This window comes from Archocentrus centrarchus, chromosome 23, assembly GCF_007364275.1.
Source record: "Archocentrus centrarchus isolate MPI-CPG fArcCen1 chromosome 23, fArcCen1, whole genome shotgun sequence".
Lineage (NCBI taxonomy): Eukaryota > Metazoa > Chordata > Actinopteri > Cichliformes > Cichlidae > Archocentrus > Archocentrus centrarchus.
The window spans coordinates 8,045,021-8,065,662 of NC_044368.1; the positions used below are offsets into that span (position 1 = coordinate 8,045,021).

At 39.2% G+C, this 20,642-nt stretch overlaps 1 protein-coding gene across 6 annotated transcripts in view; it reads left to right on the forward strand.

The window, feature by feature from the left end:
- The first annotated feature begins 956 nt into the window (after nucleotides 1–956).
- The window catches only part of magi2a (membrane associated guanylate kinase, WW and PDZ domain containing 2a), a 276,525-nt gene continuing 256,839 nt past the window's right edge, over nucleotides 957–20,642 (forward strand). For all 6 annotated transcript variants that reach the window (XM_030719783.1, XM_030719785.1, XM_030719786.1 and 3 more), the window contains exon 1: nucleotides 957–1,419. In XM_030719783.1, the coding sequence (XP_030575643.1) occupies nucleotides 1,119–1,419 (301 nt within the window). In that variant the 5' untranslated portion in view covers nucleotides 957–1,118. The remainder of the gene's footprint in view (nucleotides 1,420–20,642) is intronic.

Consider the following 20,642-nt stretch of genomic DNA (forward strand, 5'->3'; position numbering starts at 1 on the left):
AAGATGAACTTCATTAATCAAATCAGAATCAGAAGGTTTTATTGCCATATGGGTGAACAGGTTCACAACATTAGGAAATTGCTTCGGTACTTCGTGCTTACATAAAAACAAATAAGTATAAAAACTATAACACAATATTACAAATATACAGAGATATTAGAAAACTATAAGTATAACACAAATATACAGTGCAGAGAATAATTACGATAAGTCACAATCATTTTGTGCAAAACATAAACCAGATGAATGCTAAAGTGACATAATAAAGTGACTGTAAATATTAAAGAATGTAAACTATAGTCCAGTAATATGTACATGACAGTGCAGTGATCAGTGCAAACAAACAGGTGCATAAACATAGGTGTGTGGCGTAGTGAAAGATATGAAATAAATGATCATGTATTTTTTAACTTGTTATGCCTGAATAATTTATTTAATAAGCCTATGTGTCTCTATGCTATTGCACGGCAGACTTTTTTAAGCTGAATGATAACACTGAACGTAATCTAGTTTTATAAATACGTTTTATAAATATAAGTGTACTAATGTATCAAATATTGTTAAATTTCTGCAGGTATATACAGCTAGTTTGAGTCACAATTTCTACATTTTACTGATCATTGTCATACAAATTTTGCTGATTCTGCTGTTATTACTTACTAAACTTTGTAATTAATTATAATTTTGCGAACTTGTTACACCATTAACGTAGAAAATCAGCTATAGTTCCGCAGGAACAGTTCCCTTTCGTCATCTACTCTGATATTTTTTTATGAAATTTTAAGTGTATGTACTATTTTTTTCTAACCAGTTATTCACACACTATGAATTCTCCAAAATTGCCACTTACTTCCTCCCGATGTTTGAATAAATTTGTGTCAGTTCCGATTTTTAACACAGCCTCTGAAGGCGTCACAAGTTGGGCAGCTCTCAGTTATTGCAAAGGCAGACTGATGATCCAGCTGCTGTGCGCGTGAATGTGTGCGAGGACATGGATACAGCTGGCGTTTACCACTGAAACTGATCACTTTACAGTGTTACGGTAACACTGAGGGACTTCAGAGAGCGACAAAACTTCTTCCACAGCCGCACTCATGTGATTTTCCCTTCTTTGAGCCATGTCCAAGAGCCTGAAGAAGAAGAAGAACCACTGGACTAACAAAGTCCACGAGAGTGTCCTTTGCAGGAATGAGGAGGGGGAACTGGGGCTGGAGTTGAAGGGCGGCGCAGAAAATGGACAGTTCCCGGTTATCGGGGAGCTTCTCCCGTGCAGAGCGGTCTGCCATAGCGGCAAACTCTTCCAGGATGAACTCCTGCTGGAAGTCAATGATACCCCTGTGGCTGGACTCACCACCAGGGACGTCCATGCTGTGGTCAAACACAGCAAAGATCCCCTCCGACTCAAGTGTGTCAAACAAGGTGAGGTTTGTAAGCTTTCACCACAACTTTACTGCATGTCGCAGTTTTTCTTTCGGACAATTTTCGTCAACCGCAAGGTTTTCTTTAACGCGCTTTTCTGTTTTGACAACACCTATTGTTTCCCCAAACTGATACTCTTCCCCCTGGGCTCGATACTTCAAGTAAACCATGTAAAGAAATCTTACCTGACACACACACACACACACACACACACACTTACACACACACACACAATTTTGTTGTTCCACTTATTACGCGCCTAGAAATCATTATTTCTCGCACAGCCGTGAGGCGTGTTTTTGTGATGGTGGTGGTGTGCTCCTGTTGTGTTTGGCACTGGCCTGAGTTGGCTTTAAGGGGGTGTGTTACAGTTGTAGCAATCAGAAAACACATTCCAGTGTTATTCATAATTCAAAGGCAGTCATTTACAAGTATTGCTCCAGCTGCTTTAGCGTCGAATCCAACTAGCAACAACAGATACATTGTAACTTCGGGATGCTGTACTTGCAGTAATGTAACAAGGTATTAATCCAATATATTTGGCATGATACCACAGATTTAAACAGGGGATTATATTAGATGCTGGATCAGATTGAATTGGATTGAGCCTTGCATACACATATTTTTTTTCCAACTGAATATTACAGTCAAACATGTCCTCTCTGATAATTAGAAATCTAAATTACTGGGACATTTTAGACCTTGATTTTTTTTTTTGCAATTTTTTTTTGCAATTTTCTTCCCAATTATTCAATTGACAGAAAATTAATCAGCAGGGACTTTGATAGTTGATTAGTCAGTTTTTCTGTAATAGCACACTGTTGGGATTGTGTCACTTTGGGATAATTTTCCTGGCCATTTATGGACCCCAACATGTATTTGAGGAGATAATCATAAAAGAAGAGAACTGGCAATTTTATTTTTAATGTCTGTGGCATTTGCCCAAATGGAACCGCTGCTGTTCTTGCCAGTTTCTTAAATAAAAGGAAATTGCACTATATTTTCAGTTTAACCTTTGAATTACATATAATTTTTTTTCCTGCAAAGCAGACATTTAAGTATGCAATATTTATTATCCAATTTGTGCTACACTGAGTGGACTAAATTGGATTTGGAAGAGATATTTTATAAATATTAGAGCAAATCCCTGAGTCCCTATTTCAAAATTATAGTCGTGTCAGAGAAAATGAAAAATATCATAAAGCATGATAAGGTAACTGAAACAGCAGAGTCCCCCCCTCCCCAAGGATTACTACAGAGGTTTTTAAAAACTTTTTATTTTATTTATTTTTTTTGCCTGGGAAGTGCTGTGGATTGTTTAAGCGAGTGTAGTGGCTGCCCGGGATTCACATGAGGCTGTGATTATGCGGTCCACGGGCTCTATAGTTTGTTGAAGAAATGTTTGGATTGCAATATAGGCTCATTTAAAAAAGAGCGCAAGTCAAATAGAATTTCCTAACTCGCCCCTGCTTTAAACTCATCTCATTCTTGTCAGCTTTGTCCTCTGGATGTGCAGCTCTTATGTCACAGACACACTCCTCTGGCTGTCTGTGGTTTTGATCTCGGCAGCTAATGACTCTCTGTGTCTTGCGTTGTGCGCTGGGACCGGGATCTGTGGGATCTCATTTTGGGGTGAAAAATCAGCGAAACCCTGTAAGAGGCTTTGGATCAAAGTCTTAGCTTGTGTGCTTGCATAAGTGTATCTATGTGCGTGCGCGCGTGTGTGCGTATTCATCGTCACCCCAGGGATTTATTCAAAAGGCAACCAAGCCTATACCAAACTAATATGTTAACTTTTTTTTCATGAAATATTTATATCCTCCAGCAATTTTCCAAGTGATTGATATTTTCCCATAGCTGTGCTCGTGTTTGCTCGATCTGTTGTTTACAGTGTCGAGCTGTTTTTAATATGACTGATATGTACATTAAGTAAATATTATGGAGGAAAAACACACTTTTGCAGTGCCCTTGCAGCTGTTTGCTCAATAATAAATATTTTTCTCTTTCAAGCGGAGGCACATAAACTCCTATAATCTGTCCCAGTAGATTCTTTATTGAATAGAGCAAGTCAGAGAGCACAGTTCAGTCCACTTGTTCTGATGTTATATAGTAATATGACTGTATTTAAAAAGTTTTTTAACCTTGTAGTTACTTGATTGTTTATCAAGTACTGTTTGAAAGTTGGTGAACTCCAGAAATATCTGTATTTTGGCATAGCTATGACCTAAAGCAATATGAAACACATGAGGGAAAAAGATTGGTCAACTGGTCATTTAGTTGTAGAGAAAATGAATCAATATCACACTATTTGAGTGCCAAAAGTATCTGATCATTTAGGTTTTGCTGGTGTTTTCAGTCAGGATCTAGATACTGGTGGTGGTGGGAATGAAGCAGGTGGAGATTTGAATGAAGATCTCTTATTGACCAGGATGAGGTGGAGATGGGGAGGACGTGGGTTGCACAAATGAGAGTCTGAAAGGCAGAAAGAAAAAAAAAAAGAGCACTGAGATTTAAAGTACACTGAAGAGCGGCTGATTGGCTCACAGAAGGTGGGCCAGTGTGATGACGACAGAATTGAGTTGGACAGCGTGGAAAAGTGAGAGTGATGTAAAGAAAAGAGTAGCAGCCTGAACAGCCAGGAATGTAGGCAGACGAGCGAATGCAGATCTTCATTATTGAACTTACGCATAAGTTTCACACTGTGCGCAAAACTAAGGAAATATAAGAATATCAATGCCCTCTCCAGGAATGGCTGACCAATAAAGAAACGTGGAGGTGAGGAATAGTCTGCGAGGTCACATGGTAATCAGGAGAATAGTAACAGTGTGCATGTGAAGGTCACAAGGAGAAAATTACTGCTGTCCAAAAAGATTTGTGCTGGGTGCAGTTTAAGAAAAGATTGCATGGGCAAGCCATAAGGCTGTTCAAACCATGTTTTATGGGCTAAAATAGAACTTTTTGGTTTGCAGAAAGGAACTGAAGGTGTAGGACAACAACCTCGGGGTTTCTACCAGTGCGTTATAGGCCTGGCATCCCACTAGCTCTAAGCACTGGGATTTCTTTTACCTTTTTTTTTTTTTTTTTCACTGACAAAAGGGTAATCATTGCGGGTCTTCTGCTCAACCATCTCTGACATGCCTAAAGATGTTATGGTCCAGAGTTTGGATAAATGTAACGATTATTGTGAAATTTTTCCTTCATATGTCAAATACTTTTCAAGATATATTAGGTCTGTCGACCTAATTCCAGCATGTTTTTTGCACTTTTTAATTGCAGGCCATGTTTGAACATGGAATTTTTTTTTAAAAAAAAGATAAAAGCCTGACATTTTCACTGGCTTTTCTTACCATAAAAAATAACCAGGATCTGTAACTTGGGACAAATACATTGACAAGAAGCACTCAGAGAGAGAGCAAACCTCCACCAAGGCAGCATAACTCTAGCTTATTATGTATTATACTATCATAATATTATAATATACCTAGGCAGCTCATTCTCTTCCTCTTTGCAATACTTAAAGATATAACACATTTTGGGGTCAACTTGAAAGAAAAGCTGATGTGAAATGTAAAAGTGAGATCAGAGGTCAAATGTGACATGATATTTGGATGCAAACTATAGTATGATATTTAGATTCCCCATATACCAGCATCATTTCCTAAGTGATGCCAATACAAACAAAGGCAGAAGAATATTAAGCTGAGTTTTAATGATAAGACATTTTAGGAAAGTTTGACCTTATTGGACCTCAAAGAAGGAGTCCAAAGTAACATGATATCCCCATATATCATTCCCAATATGCCTATATGTTGCCAATACAAGCAATGACAGTAAGAAACATTGTTTTAAAGAACTCTGCATAGCATTATTATCACTTTTGACCTTCAGCTCAATCTACTGACCTTGAAGGAGACATCAAAGGCCAAACATGACCCCACTCTAGACCCCTAAAATGTTTTTATCAGAATTCATTCAAAAGATTTTGAGCGATTGTGTACAGAGAGAATGCCACTCACGCATGCACACATACAAACGTTGCCCAAAACATAACCTCCTTGACGGTGCTAAGTATTGGCTTATTAAAATATGGGGAAAAAAATTAAAGCAATCCTTTAAAGTCCCATATTTGAGCAATACACTAATAAAAACTTGCATTGCAAAAGACAAGTAGCAATTTTCTGAATGGTTTATACTGCACATCAGAGGAGGCTCGTGTAAAAGAAACTAAGTTCATTTATATATCTTAGTAGCCAGATACTCTCAGAAACTGTTTTTACACATACAAAACCAGGAAAACTATAAAGAAGTTTAAAAATAGACTAAAGAACATGGTAAATATTATGACTTAATACCCTGTTTCCTATTCAGCTGATATCTGTCCACTTTTGTCCACTAATTGTGGTAGGCTAGCTCATTCTCTGCTGTATGTGAGTGCCTTCACACTACTTTTTAATGCTCCAAATGTCTCTCTCTGTCTCCTTCCTTGCTCCTCTGTGCAGAGTTGCATATATGAAGGGCTGCTATTTAGTCCGTGCCATTGTTCAGTTAGTATTTAGTTATAGTGATTGATAGTGTTACATAAATAAATATTACCCACCCTGTTTGAACAACTTTTCTGGTGGTAACTGTGAACCTCATCCCATGGTGGTGGTGGTAGTGTCATGGTTTGGGCCCGTTTTCCAGATCCCCATCATTGATGGAACAATAAATTCTGAAGACACCACTAATTACTAAGGCAAAATGAATGTCAGGACACCAGTCCATGAACTGCATCTCAAGATTGGTTGTGCCGAAGAATGGTCAAAAAAGAAAAAAAAAAAAATTCTGACCATAATCTAACAGAAAATGTTATGGAAGGGCCTCAAGCAAACAGGATACCCACCAATGTCCCAGAGTGGAATAGATTGTGTAAGAGTACAGGAAAATTATCCAAAGGTGACAGTAAGACTGATCAAAACTTACTGGAAAATGTGCAGTTATTGTTACACAAGGGGGGGTCACAGCAGATCCTCTTGACCCTTACATTTATCATTTTCATTCATTACATCTGATGATGTTTTATGCAAAAATATTAAAAAATTTCTAGAGGCTTTACAAACATTTAAGAACCATTGTATCTTGTTTTTATTCATCTTAGAGCCAGCTTTCACCTAGGGTTTAGTTACAGAATGCATTCCAGATCTTTTGTTATATAAGACCTGTAATCGTTAACATGACACTCTCCTATTTAGCTGGATAAATGTAGCATAGCAGGATTGCCTTTTGTTTGTGGGTCTGATCTCAGATTGTGGCCCTATCTTAATTATTACAAGTAACTTTTCTCTCTGTCTTTCTCTCTTGCAAAGCTGCTAAATACGTTTAAGTTTGAGAACATTTGTCTTAATCTGTTGTTGTCTCACATGAGAACAACACATGAAAAGGAAGTACTTATCCATTCTGTGTTCTGAGGTTTTCACCCAGGCTTTAGTGCTTCTATGTGTAGAGCTTATCCTCAGACAAAAGTGGTAAAGATGTCTAAATGTATCTATTGACAACTTCTTCAACATATCCATCCATCCATCCATCCATCCATCCATAAATCCATCCATTTTCTTGACTGCTTATCCAGTTTAGGGTCACTGGAGGGCTGAAGCCTATCCCAGCTGCCATAGGGTGAAAGGCGGGGAACCCCCCTGGATAGGTTGCCAGAAAAACAGAAAACTATGGCCAATTTAGAATCACTAATTAAGAGCATCTTGAATGCCTCTGGATATCAGTGTGTGGCACCCACCAGAGGAATTTAAATATTGGTCTCTGGGAAACTTGAACATTTTTTCCATCAGCTTGAATTATTTATTTGTTGATCAAAAAATAATCACAAAATAGATCCCAGTTATTAGCACTTACTTACTGACTTCTGAGAGACAAGCTGGAACTGTCAGGAGTGGACCACCACATCTCCGAGTGGATACTGGACTACCTCACTGACCGCCCACAGTACGTGAGGACACAGGGCTGTGTCTCTGACAGGCTGGTCTGCAGTACGGGGGCTCCACAGGGAACTGTGCTGGCACCGTTCCTCTTCACCCTCTACACTGCAGACTTCTCCATCAACTCCCCACGCTGCCATCTGCAGATGTTCTCTGACGACTCTGCCATAGTTGGCCTCATCACAGGTGAGGATGACTCAGAGTACAGACAGTGGACTCAGGACTTTGTGGGCTGGTGCCAGCGGAACCACCTCCTGATCAACGCTGCTAAAACCAAGGAGCTGGTGGTGGATTTCCGCAGGCGCAGACCTACCACACGGACACCGGTGAACATCCAGGGAGTGGACATTGAGATAGTGGACTCTTATAAGTACCTGGGTGTTCACCTGAACAATAAACTGGACTGGACTCATAACACTGATGCGCTCTACAGGAAGGGTCAGAGCAGACTCTACCTGCTGAGAAGGCTGAGGTCTTTTGGAGTGCAGGGTGCACTCCTGAAGACTTTCTATGACTCTGTAGTGGCATCAGCCATCTTCTATGCAACAGTATGTTGGATCAGCAGCTTGCCTACAGCTGAGAGGAAGAGGATAGACAAGCTCATCAGGAAAGCCAGCTCTGTCCTAGGATGTCCTCTCGACTCAGTGCAGGTGTTGGGAGACAGAAGGACTCTAACCAAAATAACATCACTGATGGACAAAGTCTCCCACCCCTTGCATAAAGCTGTTGCCGAGCTGGAGAGCTCCTTCAGTGACAGACTGCTGCATCCTAAATGCACAAAGGAGCGTTACCGCAGATCCTTCCTCCCAGCAGCTGTAAGACTTTATAACCATCACTGCTCCCAACAAAAACCACAATAACCTACACAATGTAGGATAATATATAATATACTGTAAATAGTCCGGCCTGTTAAGGTTCAACACACAGGCACATCATGTACATTGTATATAGTGTTATTATTAGTATTATTAAGGTTAATCTTGTTTGTTGATTTTATATATATATATATATATATTCTCAATAGTGTAAATTATTATATTTATATTTATAATAACTGCGGCTGCTGTTACACCCAAATTTCCCCTCTGTGGGACAATAAAGGATGTTTCTTCTTCTTCTTCTTCTTCTTCTTACTTTCACTCAGGAGCTTCTGATGATACCGGAAGAATCAGGGAGAGACACTGTACAAAGTTTCCCTTTCTTACATCTAGATTACAGCAGGAGATAGACATACCCATATGGTTTAGACTTTATAGCATGCACGAGGCAGAAGAGAGGACACATAATAAGCACTTGCTAACTGTGAATTCCCTCCAATCAGCTCCCTTTGTGTAAGTGAGCTGATGGGAGAGAATCAGATTATGTAGGATATTTGCATTCTCACATGCACCTCCTTTGAGAAATGTCTGGAAAAGTTCATGGTTGCACTGCATATGTGAAAAACGACTTCACACAATATTGAAAAGGTCTCACTTCATACTTTTAAATTTGAACTAACAACTTTGTGTTGTTCTGTACTTTTTCATCTTGTTTTATAAGCAGAACCTTTTCTCTGTTGTCCTTGTGTTCCCTGTATTTATAGATGGTCGACAAATCACTTACTGTGTTCTTATTCAGTATTGGGTGTATTTTTCACAAAAAAAAAAAAAAAAAAATTTGCATTCATAAACCCAAATATGATTCAAGGATGAATAACATCCCGTTATAATGATAGGGTAGTATACACTTGAGCAGTGTTTGTTTACATGAGCAGTGTACTTGAGGGCAGGTGAAGGTTTTGCTCAAACTCAGCTGTAAACAAGACATTTGTTCATAGAGAGAAACCCTTGGTATTTGAGGTTTTGAACAAGATGCAACCTCAGAAGCTGAAAAATGAAGCCAATGCGGAAGTGCTAAAAACTGCAGTTCCTCAAGGTGCTTCAGTCTGTGTTAGTCTCCAACTTAAACATTAAAAACATTCACATCCTGGTACAAAAAAGACTTTGGCTGCCATGGATAGTTTCCCCCTTCATTATTAACTCTGAGTGGGGTACATTTCTTTATAGCTCATTCACCTGATACACCTGAGAGGTGTCATTAAAATAGACCACTTTACTGTGTGTGTGTGTGTGTGTGTGTGTGTGTGTGTGTGTGTGTGTGTGTGTGTCTGTGTGTGTGTGTGTGTGTGTGTGTGTGTGTGTGTGTGTGTGTGTTGTTGTTGCCTTTTGTAGCATTTGTCTAAGCCAGACCTTTTTTTTTAAGGAGCTATTGCTGAAACAGTCCTGTGCAATAGTTCTCTAGGTTTAATGAAGGTCATTGGCTGCTTTTTTTCCCACTCGTTTTCACTCCAGTCCTTGTACTTGATCATTTTCAGAAGAGCTATGTTTGTTTGTTTGCTAGGCCATTCAACATCCCATTATTGAACCTATCTCAAGGATGAACTGGTGTTGTGTCTACACATAACAGACAACTTAGCAAAGAACCAATTTTAAATAGGATCTTTAGGCACTTAGTTGTTAGGAAAGTGTCTAATTTGCAACAGCCTGGAGAACTATTCCTGAAGCCTATTTAAAGAAAACTTAAAACAGAGTTTAGGCTATGTTGAAGGATAAAGATGGTCAAACCAAATACTGACTTTTAAGCTGGTTAAAATTGTAAAAACTATGTTTTTGCCTTATATATTGTGTTTCCATGTATGTTTGCATGTTTTAATAAATCATGGCACCTGTTTCGTATTTTCCTAGCAAAATAAAACGAAATGAGTCTTCACTCAAGACTTTCGCACAGTACTGTAGCTAATCAGATGTAATCTGTCCTCATGATGAATCAGTACAGTTTATGGATGTAGTTTACAAACCATCTGGCTTTAGCTGATAACTTAGCACTACATCCTTTTATTCAGATAAGTTCTCTTATGGCTCGTAACACTGACGTCATAGTGGCTATAATAAAATTTAAAACATTGCAACATTATAACAGTACCTGTTGTAATGTTGCATTACAGCAGTACGGGTAAACACTGCATGCTGCCATTGCTGATTGGCTTTTACATCCTTAAATATAATATATAATTTCTGTTGTATCCTATTGTATCCTTTAAAAAGAGGAGCAAGTTGAAATACTGCCAGCAATTAAACTTCTTTACCGGAATGTAGCCACCTCATTGCTACATTCCAATAAAACAGTAATAAGCTGTGCTTTGTTTAGCTTCCTTCTGCCTCCAGTCACGAAACAGGGTCAATGACTGGCTTACATGCATGGTCGATCTCCAAAAGATGTCCATGGCCTTTCTGAATAATACATCAAGTTCTCTTTTGCAGTGCTCTGCTGCTTCACTAATGCCACAACTCTAAAGGTGTTCTCTCTTCCTCTTGGGATGTCTTGTCTGGGTTGTTAGCTTCACCGTGTTCTTTTCTGTAATTAAAAATGTGGATCTTGATTATTTTTGCAAACAGGAGTACTGTTTATGGATTTAAGTACTTAATTTCCTACATAATGTAATATGTCTTTAATTTTTAATGTCAGGTAAAAATCCTTGGGCATTATCCTGTTTTCCACTCACATGCACACAAACCCAATAACAGGGCTTTTATTAGTCTCTGAGGTGAGGATTAGATTAGTTTGCCGTCAGCAATCAGGTGTGCCCTGTAGGACATAATTAGGATGTCCACAAAACACAAAGAAGAATATTAGAGGAAGTACGGCAGTGTTACTTTCCGAGAGATGTGATGAATTGTGCTTAGAGCAGAACATTATGGATAATGTAACAGTGGCATTAAGACTACATCCTTTGGCTGTTGTGCCCCCTGTGGATTAGCTGCTAGTAAAGAATAATGATGCACATTTTCAGCGAGTCTCTCCTGGGTTAAGACATTCATTAAGTTGCATTCAGTTGTTCACAGTAAAGTTTACAGAAGAAAAGGAAAAGGTATGTTGGCTGCTAAGACACTGAATGAACACCTTTATCTGTCCCTCGAAGATGCGCCTTGATATCAGGAAGACTAATGAGTTAATAACTGTCAGGAGTTAATAACAGGGTTGGGAAACTTACAATGCCATGAGCAACTGGAATTAGATTTTTGAAGTGTGCAATACATGTTGGAATTTTTGCTTGCAGCTAATCAGCTTGTTGTTTATCTTCTTTTACCACATCTCCTGATCCCTATTAAGACGGGTGCATTGAGCACATGAAGTAAGAGTAAAAAAATAGCAGTGCTGCATGCTGAAACAGCTACCTGTGGTGATGAGGGATTCACCTATGCAAAGCTCTGTGTGAAAGGGAGCAGCAGGATGTGATCACTTTTAAGTAAGCAGAATTAACACAACACGGCAGATTACTGTTGTGATGCAGCTCTAAGTGAATGTTCTGATGAGCAGGAATTAACACATTGACAGGTTTCTCACCCCCACACTGTAGTTTCCGCATCTGTTTTCACAATTATGTTACCCTGTATCAGTATATCTGCTTCTATCTGCTTCTTAGTGAGGAGTCAGGTATGCACTAAGTATGCAGAATGGAATGTAAACAATCACATCTGCATGCATCTTAGTGTTACAACTCCATTCTCTTTTTTTTCTCATTCATACCTTGGGAAATCTGCATGAAAATTAAATCATAAATGCTGCTGCTAAAGCATCAAGGTAAATTCGTTTTATATCATATTTGCTGGTCCTTTTCCTCCAGCCTTCCTACACACCAAAATGTCCCAGTTCAGTTTCCTATTTTAGCTTCCATCAAGGATTAATGCAGCCAGCTATGGAGGCTGTCACTATATCTTTTACTGCCACTACAGTGAGAACACACTTACTGTAGCTATATTCCAGTGTGACTGAGAACCGTATGCTGATTGAGCTTTGCTTAGTGCCGTAGGGGTGCAGGTAGGAGCGTTTTCAGGTCAGCCCCAGCCAATCAAGTCTGCTAGCTGGGTGTCCACTTGGTGTTAGCTGGTGACAGTGAAAGTCATTACAGCAACCTGAGCTTGGGGAGTTTCAGCAAGGCAGAAATGGTAGCAACCACGTTTCTATAGGGACAGCAATGTTTGGTCCCTCTGTCAGCTCAACACCTTCAATACTTGAGGAAACATGTTGGCAAAGATCTTTTGCAAGAGGTGTATAAGACATTAAGTGTTCTAAGAGGATGGGAGTGCTTGGTTTTGATGATCCTTGGACTGAATGCGAATTTGTTTGATTCAAAGTTAATTTTAGAAGTTGGAAAAACAACAAGCAATCTCATATCTAGTATGATGCTGCACCACATTATCTTAAACAACAAATTCATTTAAAAAAACAACTTTTTGGTCAAGCTGAGCCTCAAACTTTGTCCCCGAGTCTCCATTTTGTAATTTTGTGCAAGAGTTATGTGTATATGTTACTGACATCAAAATACAATTAACTACAACATAAAAACCAGATTATTGAATACTTCACTTGCATAGATATATTTTCTTTATGAAATTAGCTTATAAAAAAGCATACAAGTAAAAAGGGCATATGATTTTGATGGAATAAAGTTTATTACTAGTATTTACTGTAATACAAGAGTAGTAGAGTAGTGTCGGGCCTGTGTGTACCTTAAAAGCCACACTTTAATCTATTCACATGCTGGGGCAATTTGAAAGTTAAAGAAAGCTAGAGGCTTGGGAAACACTGGGGTAGGGAGAGAGGGGAATGCTAATGTGACAAATTTCTTTAAATGGGAAACCCTTCATGCATCAAGCACTTGCAGGGGGGAAAAAAAAAAAAACATTTTGCTCAGATCTTGCTTCAGGAGGGTGGATGGATGTAGAGGTTTCTTCATGCTGGAATCTCCCTGGGATTACCCCTAAAATTTTGCCAAGCTTTAATGTTGACATTTTAACCAAAACTAGTCTCCTCTGGTTGTTTGCCTGAGGATTTTGTTGACTCGTTGGTAATAAAGTCTGGGATTTTTATCTGCACAGAAGGGGTGGCAGTATGCTAGCAGAGCAGCAGCAGCGTCATTCCTCACTCTGACTGCACATTTTTCAGGCAGAGTAGTTTTGTATAAATAGACTGCATTTGTATAAAAATAAGCTGCATTATTTTAGTTTACTTTCCACCTGAACAGTCTTTAAACAGCGCTCATGGCTACCATGTTTTAATCACACATGGTACACATGGCTGCACATGGCTAATTAGCATAACCAACATGATTGCATGGCTTTTTATTATATCACGCCCTTTGCTCAAACTATTTTTTAACTTGTCTTTATTAAATGCTTTCTGCAGTAACACAAAAAGTGCAATAATTGAAGTAAATTTAATAGCTTAGGTGTCAGTCAACAGTCCTAGACCATCACTATTTGTGCGACTGAGGCCTTAGCTACAGAGATGAAGCAATCCCTCCATTTCTTGGACATCGCTGCCACATAATCCTCCTACTGTATTTGTGTTTGTATTCATGCACTGAGTTGCTGCACTTTCACAGTGGCTCTTCAACATCCTGTCTTCCCTCTATTTGCAATGTAGTAATAGTTCAAATGGAGTAACAGCTGTGGCAGCAGTTTGGTTCATATCTAGCAGGAGACGAAACATGGATTCTGTCTCAGTTTTGTAACTGTTGCAGCCTGCTTTTTTTTTTTTTTTTTGCATCAGCATAAATAATTTGCTTCTGATCAACAGTGTGAAGCCAGAGAGGAGACTTTAATAGAGATTTGTAAATTTAAAAATGCACTTGTACATTAAAATCTGGACATTACATGTCCTGGTTTCTGTACCTTTCAGTTTTATTTACAGGTCTTTGCTTGCATATTGACATCTCACATCCTCTTTGAGCATCCTATAATAGTACTGCTCCTGCAATAGTTGAGTCACTGTTTTCAACTATACATGAACTGTACATGCTGCATAACTGAAAGCTAAGCAGATTCATACATAAAGAGCAGGTGTCAGCAGAAACTGTAGGTTAAGGGTAACTCATTGTAAGATAAAATTGTTTTGCAGACTGGACTCTCAAGCATGGAAATCCATAACATAACATGGCACCATGTAGGCTTTTCACTAGCTCAAGGGAAAAGTGGTATGTTATGACACTATCGAGTCAATGGCGCATGCCCAGCCAATGGACTGATTGATGTGAGTGATGATGAGTTTGGACTGATCACAGGTCTGTTGGGCTTTTGAAAGATGGGACGGGGCAATCCCTGAGAAGTTGTGTGTCAGAGACGTACACTGTTGTTGGAAGGGTGGTAATGATTGTCAGTGCAGTCAGACTCATCTGTCTTGTTGTCAGACCCCAACTGAGAGTGTAAAGTTGCACCAGCAAGCGCAACACAGACAGTGTGATACACAAACAGACACATCACATGCTCGCATAAAGACCTGCTATCCTCCACTGTGTGTGTGTGTGTGTGTGTGTGTGTGTGTGTGTGTGTGTGTGTGTGTGTGTGTGTGTTTATATGAGTGCATCCCTGGAGCCTTAGCACCACTTACCACATCCTGTCCAATCATGCTTGACAGAGACTTGGTGGAGAGATCCTGTTGTCGTTGCCTCTGTTACACTGTCTGACTGCCAGGCTCACCTCTGGGGACAGGTAATGATAAGGCTAAAATACACACAAACACTCTCACGCAAGCACGTGCGCGCACACACACACACACACACACAGACGACTATCTTTCCCTCCTTGTCAACATCAGCCATCTGTTGTGGCAAGCTGAAGAATTTGGAGGACTGAGCAACAAGAAGGCTGTAAATACTTGTGTGTGTAGTGTTCATGTGTGGTGCTGTGTATTATTTAAATGTGGATACCAGAGAACACTGGTGGTTTTGTGTGTATTTGTGTCTCTGTGTTATGGAATTACCATTAACTTGATTTATAGAAGAAATTGTGAAGCTGGTGTAAGAGTAGTGAGAGTAGAAGAATTATGTTTATGAGTTCATGGTTACAATACAACTTAACATACTGAATAATATGATTTTGTCAATGTATGATCTTCACTGCAAGTGAAGATGATGGGAATGTCATTAGATTTGCACGTATTTTGTAAAAAGCCAAAGTATTGGACTTAGTAAAAAATGATGATGGTTTCAGATGAAACCTCAAGGTATCACAAAATTACAATGTTAACTTCTGATATTTCAGTCTGAAGTGATGTTGAGCTAAAAGACAGATAAGCCAACCACGATTGGAGCAATGCCTGTAGCATGAATAATAGTTATTTCCACTGCTTTGTTTATTCCATTTTACTAAAAATGAAATGATCTTTAAGCCAGTCTTGGCAAACAGGAATCAGGCCGCCAGGTTCTCCGCTCCTGACTGCTGTCCAATCCACAAGGCACTAAATCCCTAATACTACCTCCACCACCTACAAGTGGTCAGCTCACAGCAGGTGGACCCATGTTGCTCTTTCTGGCTGTGCCCAGCCAGGACCCATAGGCTTGGGCCTGGTCTGATTTCCCTCAAGTCACCTCCACAGTGGGGCCCCGGTAACCCTATTCTGGGCAGGGTAACCCAGTTCTGTGCTCTGTTCTTCATAACGTTTCTGAATCGCTCTCTGTCTGACCCCTCACCCGGGACCAGTTTTATTTGGGAAACCCTGTCAGAGGCAAACTGGCCTTGACAACACAACCCCTAGGATCACTAGGGCACACAAATCCCTTCACCACAGTAAAGTGGTAATTTCATTGGATAAGCAGAACTGGATGGATGGATGGATGGATGGATGGATGGATGGATGGATGGATGGATTTTGGTAATCCAGCAATTAGCAAGACTGTTTTTGCATTGAGTCTGTGAATTTTAATGAATTGTAGACAGAGGAACTGCAAGTCTCATCTGAGACCCTATATTCTGTTTGCTTTTACTTTTTTGACTTTTTTTTTTTTTACAGTCAGCATAAATGTACTGTATTTTCAGCTTCAGACAGCAAATGATTTATTTATTTCATACTCTATATGTACACAGATTTGCTTTGAGAGACACTAGACATGTCGTTTGTTTGGCAGGGATGCTCATTCATCATAAAATATCTTCCTGTGATGTTTTATTGTCAAATCTCAATGACACCTCTTTTGTCCAAAAGATGTTGCAATTCTTCTCATCTTTGCAACAAATCACTGCTGTCATATTTATGCATTTTTTTCTACATAGAGGAGGCTTATTTTCAGCCTCCTTTGGGCACCTTCTTTATCAAAAGCCACTCAAATTTGTAAAGTGGAATAGTGCAGACCCAGTCGCCCTCTAGGCAGATGATGAACCAAAAGAAAACATCAGATTTTGGTTGTGAAGCTGCGATGAATCACAAACTTGCTGCAAAATTTGATAGATGCCCCCCTGGATACCGTAAGATTTTGCAGGGGGAGATATTGAGGGAGAGGGAGATATTGTAAGATTTCAAATTTCATGTTGGGAAAAGCTCTCATTCGATATCCTCAAACAGCCAGTGGTATGAATATAAATGAGATCTAAATGGGATATTTTGAAGCAAAGACACTGGGGAGGGTGAAATTGGCTGACCTGCTCTCAGAGAGAAGGGAATATTAAGCAAACTCCTCAGCCCTCGCCAGTTGTTGCTGATTCACCAAAAAAAAGGGAACAATCAATATGGAGCGATTAAAGCCTCTCTGAGAGTCTTGGTGGTCGGTCTGTCCTTCCCTGCCAATCTCTTGGTGAAGATCAAATAGACTTCTTATTTACCACAAGTGTGTGTGTGTGTTTGTGTGTGAGAGCAGATGTTTGCATTTGTATCCGTCTCGAGTTATTCCTTTCAGTAATGACAAGGGATGGGCCACAATTGATTTTTTTTTTTTTTTTTGAGGATAATCATTTTTTACAAGTGGCTGATGATAGAGAATGACAGAATGGCTTCCCTTGTTTGAGGAACATTTTATTGTCAGGTTAGGTGACCCTCACTTACTACAAAACACACACACACACACAGTCGGGGAAATAATTATTTGATTCCGGGCTGAATTTGTAAGTTTACTCACTTAAAAAAGGAATCTGTGCAGTCATGAAAAATTAAGTATGTCCCATGATTCAGGAGCTTGTAGAATCACTTTTAACAGCAATGAAAAAGTTCTCTGGGTGACTTCATCAGTCTCCCACATCATTATGGTGTAATTTTGGTCCACTCTTCTTAACAACTTTGCTACAGTTCATTGAGGCATTAATTTATGCACAGCTCTCTTATTTCACTCGGGTTTAGGTCTGGACTTTTTGCTGTTGTGCTTGAGATCATTGTCTTAGAGCATAACCCACTTTTAGCCAAGCTTTAGCTGTCAGACAGATGGTCTCACATTTGACTCTGGAATACTTTGGTATACAGACAAGTTTATGGTCAACTCAATGACTGCAATGTACCCGGGTCCTATAGCTGCAAAATAAGCCTAAATCATCACTATGCTTGATTGTTGGTATGAGCTGTTTGTGCTAATATCCTGTGTTTTGGTTTTATTCAAACGTGGTGCTGTGCATTATGGGTAAACATCTCCACTTTGGTCTTGTCTGTCCAAAGGACATTATGCCGGAAGTCTTGTGGTTTGTTCAGATGCAACTTTGCAAATCTAAGCTGTGCTACAATGTTCTTCTAAAAGATAAGAGGCTTTGTCCTGCAACCCTTCCAAATAAGCCATACTTGTTCAGTCTTTTTCTAGTTGTACTGTCATGAACTTTAAAATTTAACCTGACCTTGTGGGTGAATTTGCTGGGATGTCCATTCCTGAGAAGATTGTGGCATGTGTTAACACACACCTGAATGCTCCAGACAAGCAATGAAGAAAAGGGAGCCTTTGATCTATCTAGGCATGGAACTTTGGAAAAGATAGTGTCACTGTATGCAAATGATTTCAGCAGTGAAGCTAATTAAGCTTAATGCACAATTGAGTATGATTTATATTTTTGTGTCTAACTTTTGTAGAGAATTTGCATTATCTGTATTATTTGCTGAATTATTCATTAAAACCATTTACACCAAAGATAATAAGGCTTCTGCACTGTCATTTCCTCACGCGATGTAGTGCAGTTTGGTTGATTGGATATGTTCAGTTGCTAGAAAAAGTTGGCAAACCCTTTGGAATTACCAGAATTTCTGCATTGATTTGTCATATAGCATGATCTGGTGTTCATCTAAGTCATAATTCTAGACAAATGCAGTGAGACTAAAATTACAGTACACACAATTGCACTTTTCACGTCTTTATTTAGCGGTTGTCACCTCAGGGCCTGTATGCCTTGCAACCATTGATGTAAAAATTACTTCAAAATTTTATCAAGACCTTTTATAGGACAATGTCAGGCAGCAATCAAAGACTTGTAGCTTAGGCAAGACAATGGCCCAAAGCACACAAGTAAATCAATAACCGAATAGCTGGAAAAAGAAGAAAATTCAGTAATGGCTGAGTCAGAGTCCTGACCTTAACCCAGTTAAGATGCTCCAATATGACCTGAAGAGGGCTGTTCCAACAAAACATCCCAGCAGTATTAAAGTACTCACAGGTTTCTTTTGTTTTATTTTGTTTTGTTTTGTTTTGTTTGCTTGTTTTCTTGTTTTTTTGTTTTGTTTTTTAGCAGGAATAGGTCAAATTCCCTCCTCATTGTTGGGCAAGTTTCAAAACCGGTGTCAGGAAAACATCTTATGGAGGCTGTTATTGCCAAAAGAGGCTCTACTAATTCAAAGGTTTTGAGTGTTTACTGAGTATGTTTGATAAAAGCATCAAATGTACTGCAATTTGTGGATAATAGTTTTATCAGATTGTGTTTTTCTGTAATTGTGAATTAGATTAAGCAATTTTGGGAGTATTGAATGCAGAAATCCTGCTTAATTGTATTATTTCAAAGCTTTTCTTGCAAGTCTGCATATGTAATCCAGCAAAGTGGACTGTGCTGTGTGAGCAATGGATGACATTTAGCACATACACAGTGCAGAAAACAAAACTGTCTACCTGATATATTGATCTAACTGTAGTGTGTGCAGAAGAATTGCAGTCCAGAACTGACAGAGCAGCAGTTTCTGACAACACAAAGAGTCTGCAATAAGACTGTAAACAAGACATTGATTTAATGCCCAGCCGTATAGATTCTACAAGGAATGGTGAGACACATTATTAGTATGTCCATTCAATAGCTGTCTCTGTGTTGTAACAAGTCTCTGCACTGACCACATCTGTCTTACTCTCCGGTTTCACACTGATGGTTCATAAGCTTGAGGCCAGTGTTGTTTGAATATAGTTTTGACTTTTTGGGTTTCCTGTCAACTCTCATTCTAGCCTTTAGCTTCCCTTCAGCAACCTTTCTCTGCCTGCCCCACGATGTTACTTTTGCCTGGAGCGAGGTCACCTCCAGCTGCTTTAAGCCAGCTCACGGCATCACTCCTGGGATGTTTTTACATATGCAGCATGGTCTCTCACTGTCACTATTCTATCCTCCTTTTTCTCTGTCCCCATCCTTTGCATTCACACACTCATTTCATCCCATTCTCCACTGGGAGCTGAGGGAGAGAAGCACGTTTAAATAGGTGCAGGAGATGAAGAGACTGCGCAGTCTGTCCCTATGCTCGTATAGGCATTATTCATGCTTTCCACGGTTCGCCTGAAAGACAAGGTGGCCATGAGAGAGACACAAACACCTGATGCTCAGTAAATGCAGGGAAAGCACAGAAAGAAGTTGACAGACAGCAAGAGGAGAAGCCTCTCTGTAACCGCTTTGTGATTTTCTGGGGGTTTTCTCTCACCACATGGGATGACAAACACAGCTTTGCGCACCAGCTTATGTTTCCTTTAAAACAAAATCTTATTTATTCATTCTTATTTATTTAGCTATAAATGATTTGAAGTACTGTTAGATTTTTACTTAATTGATTTTGTTCATGATTTTATTAAAAACAAAGCAAGAAAACCCCCAAAGGAATCAGTAATAAAGTTATCTTTTTGAGAGATGGTGTATAGTTCAGTGTGCTGAAAACCAATAAAAATTCTGCTGTTGTCTTTTTTTGCTTCACTACAAAAAACTGAAATGAGATTAAATTGTCACCACAGTCTTATTGTATTTTCACAGGACACATTTAAAGGAAGTGAAGAGTTATTTTCATCAGCGGCGTAATCCATTTGTCATTCTTCCAATAAAATGATTTTGTGTGTCATGAGTGGCATCAATCCCAGATACTGCATATCGTTTTAAATAGAGATATTTTTAATTACATCAGATTTTTTTTGTTCCATGCAAGGAATAAAGTATTTGGCCTTGGCTCAGCTTCAGAGAGAACATCTTTTATTGTTTGGCAAACGATTGGACGACATCTTTAAATGTGTCACAGTTG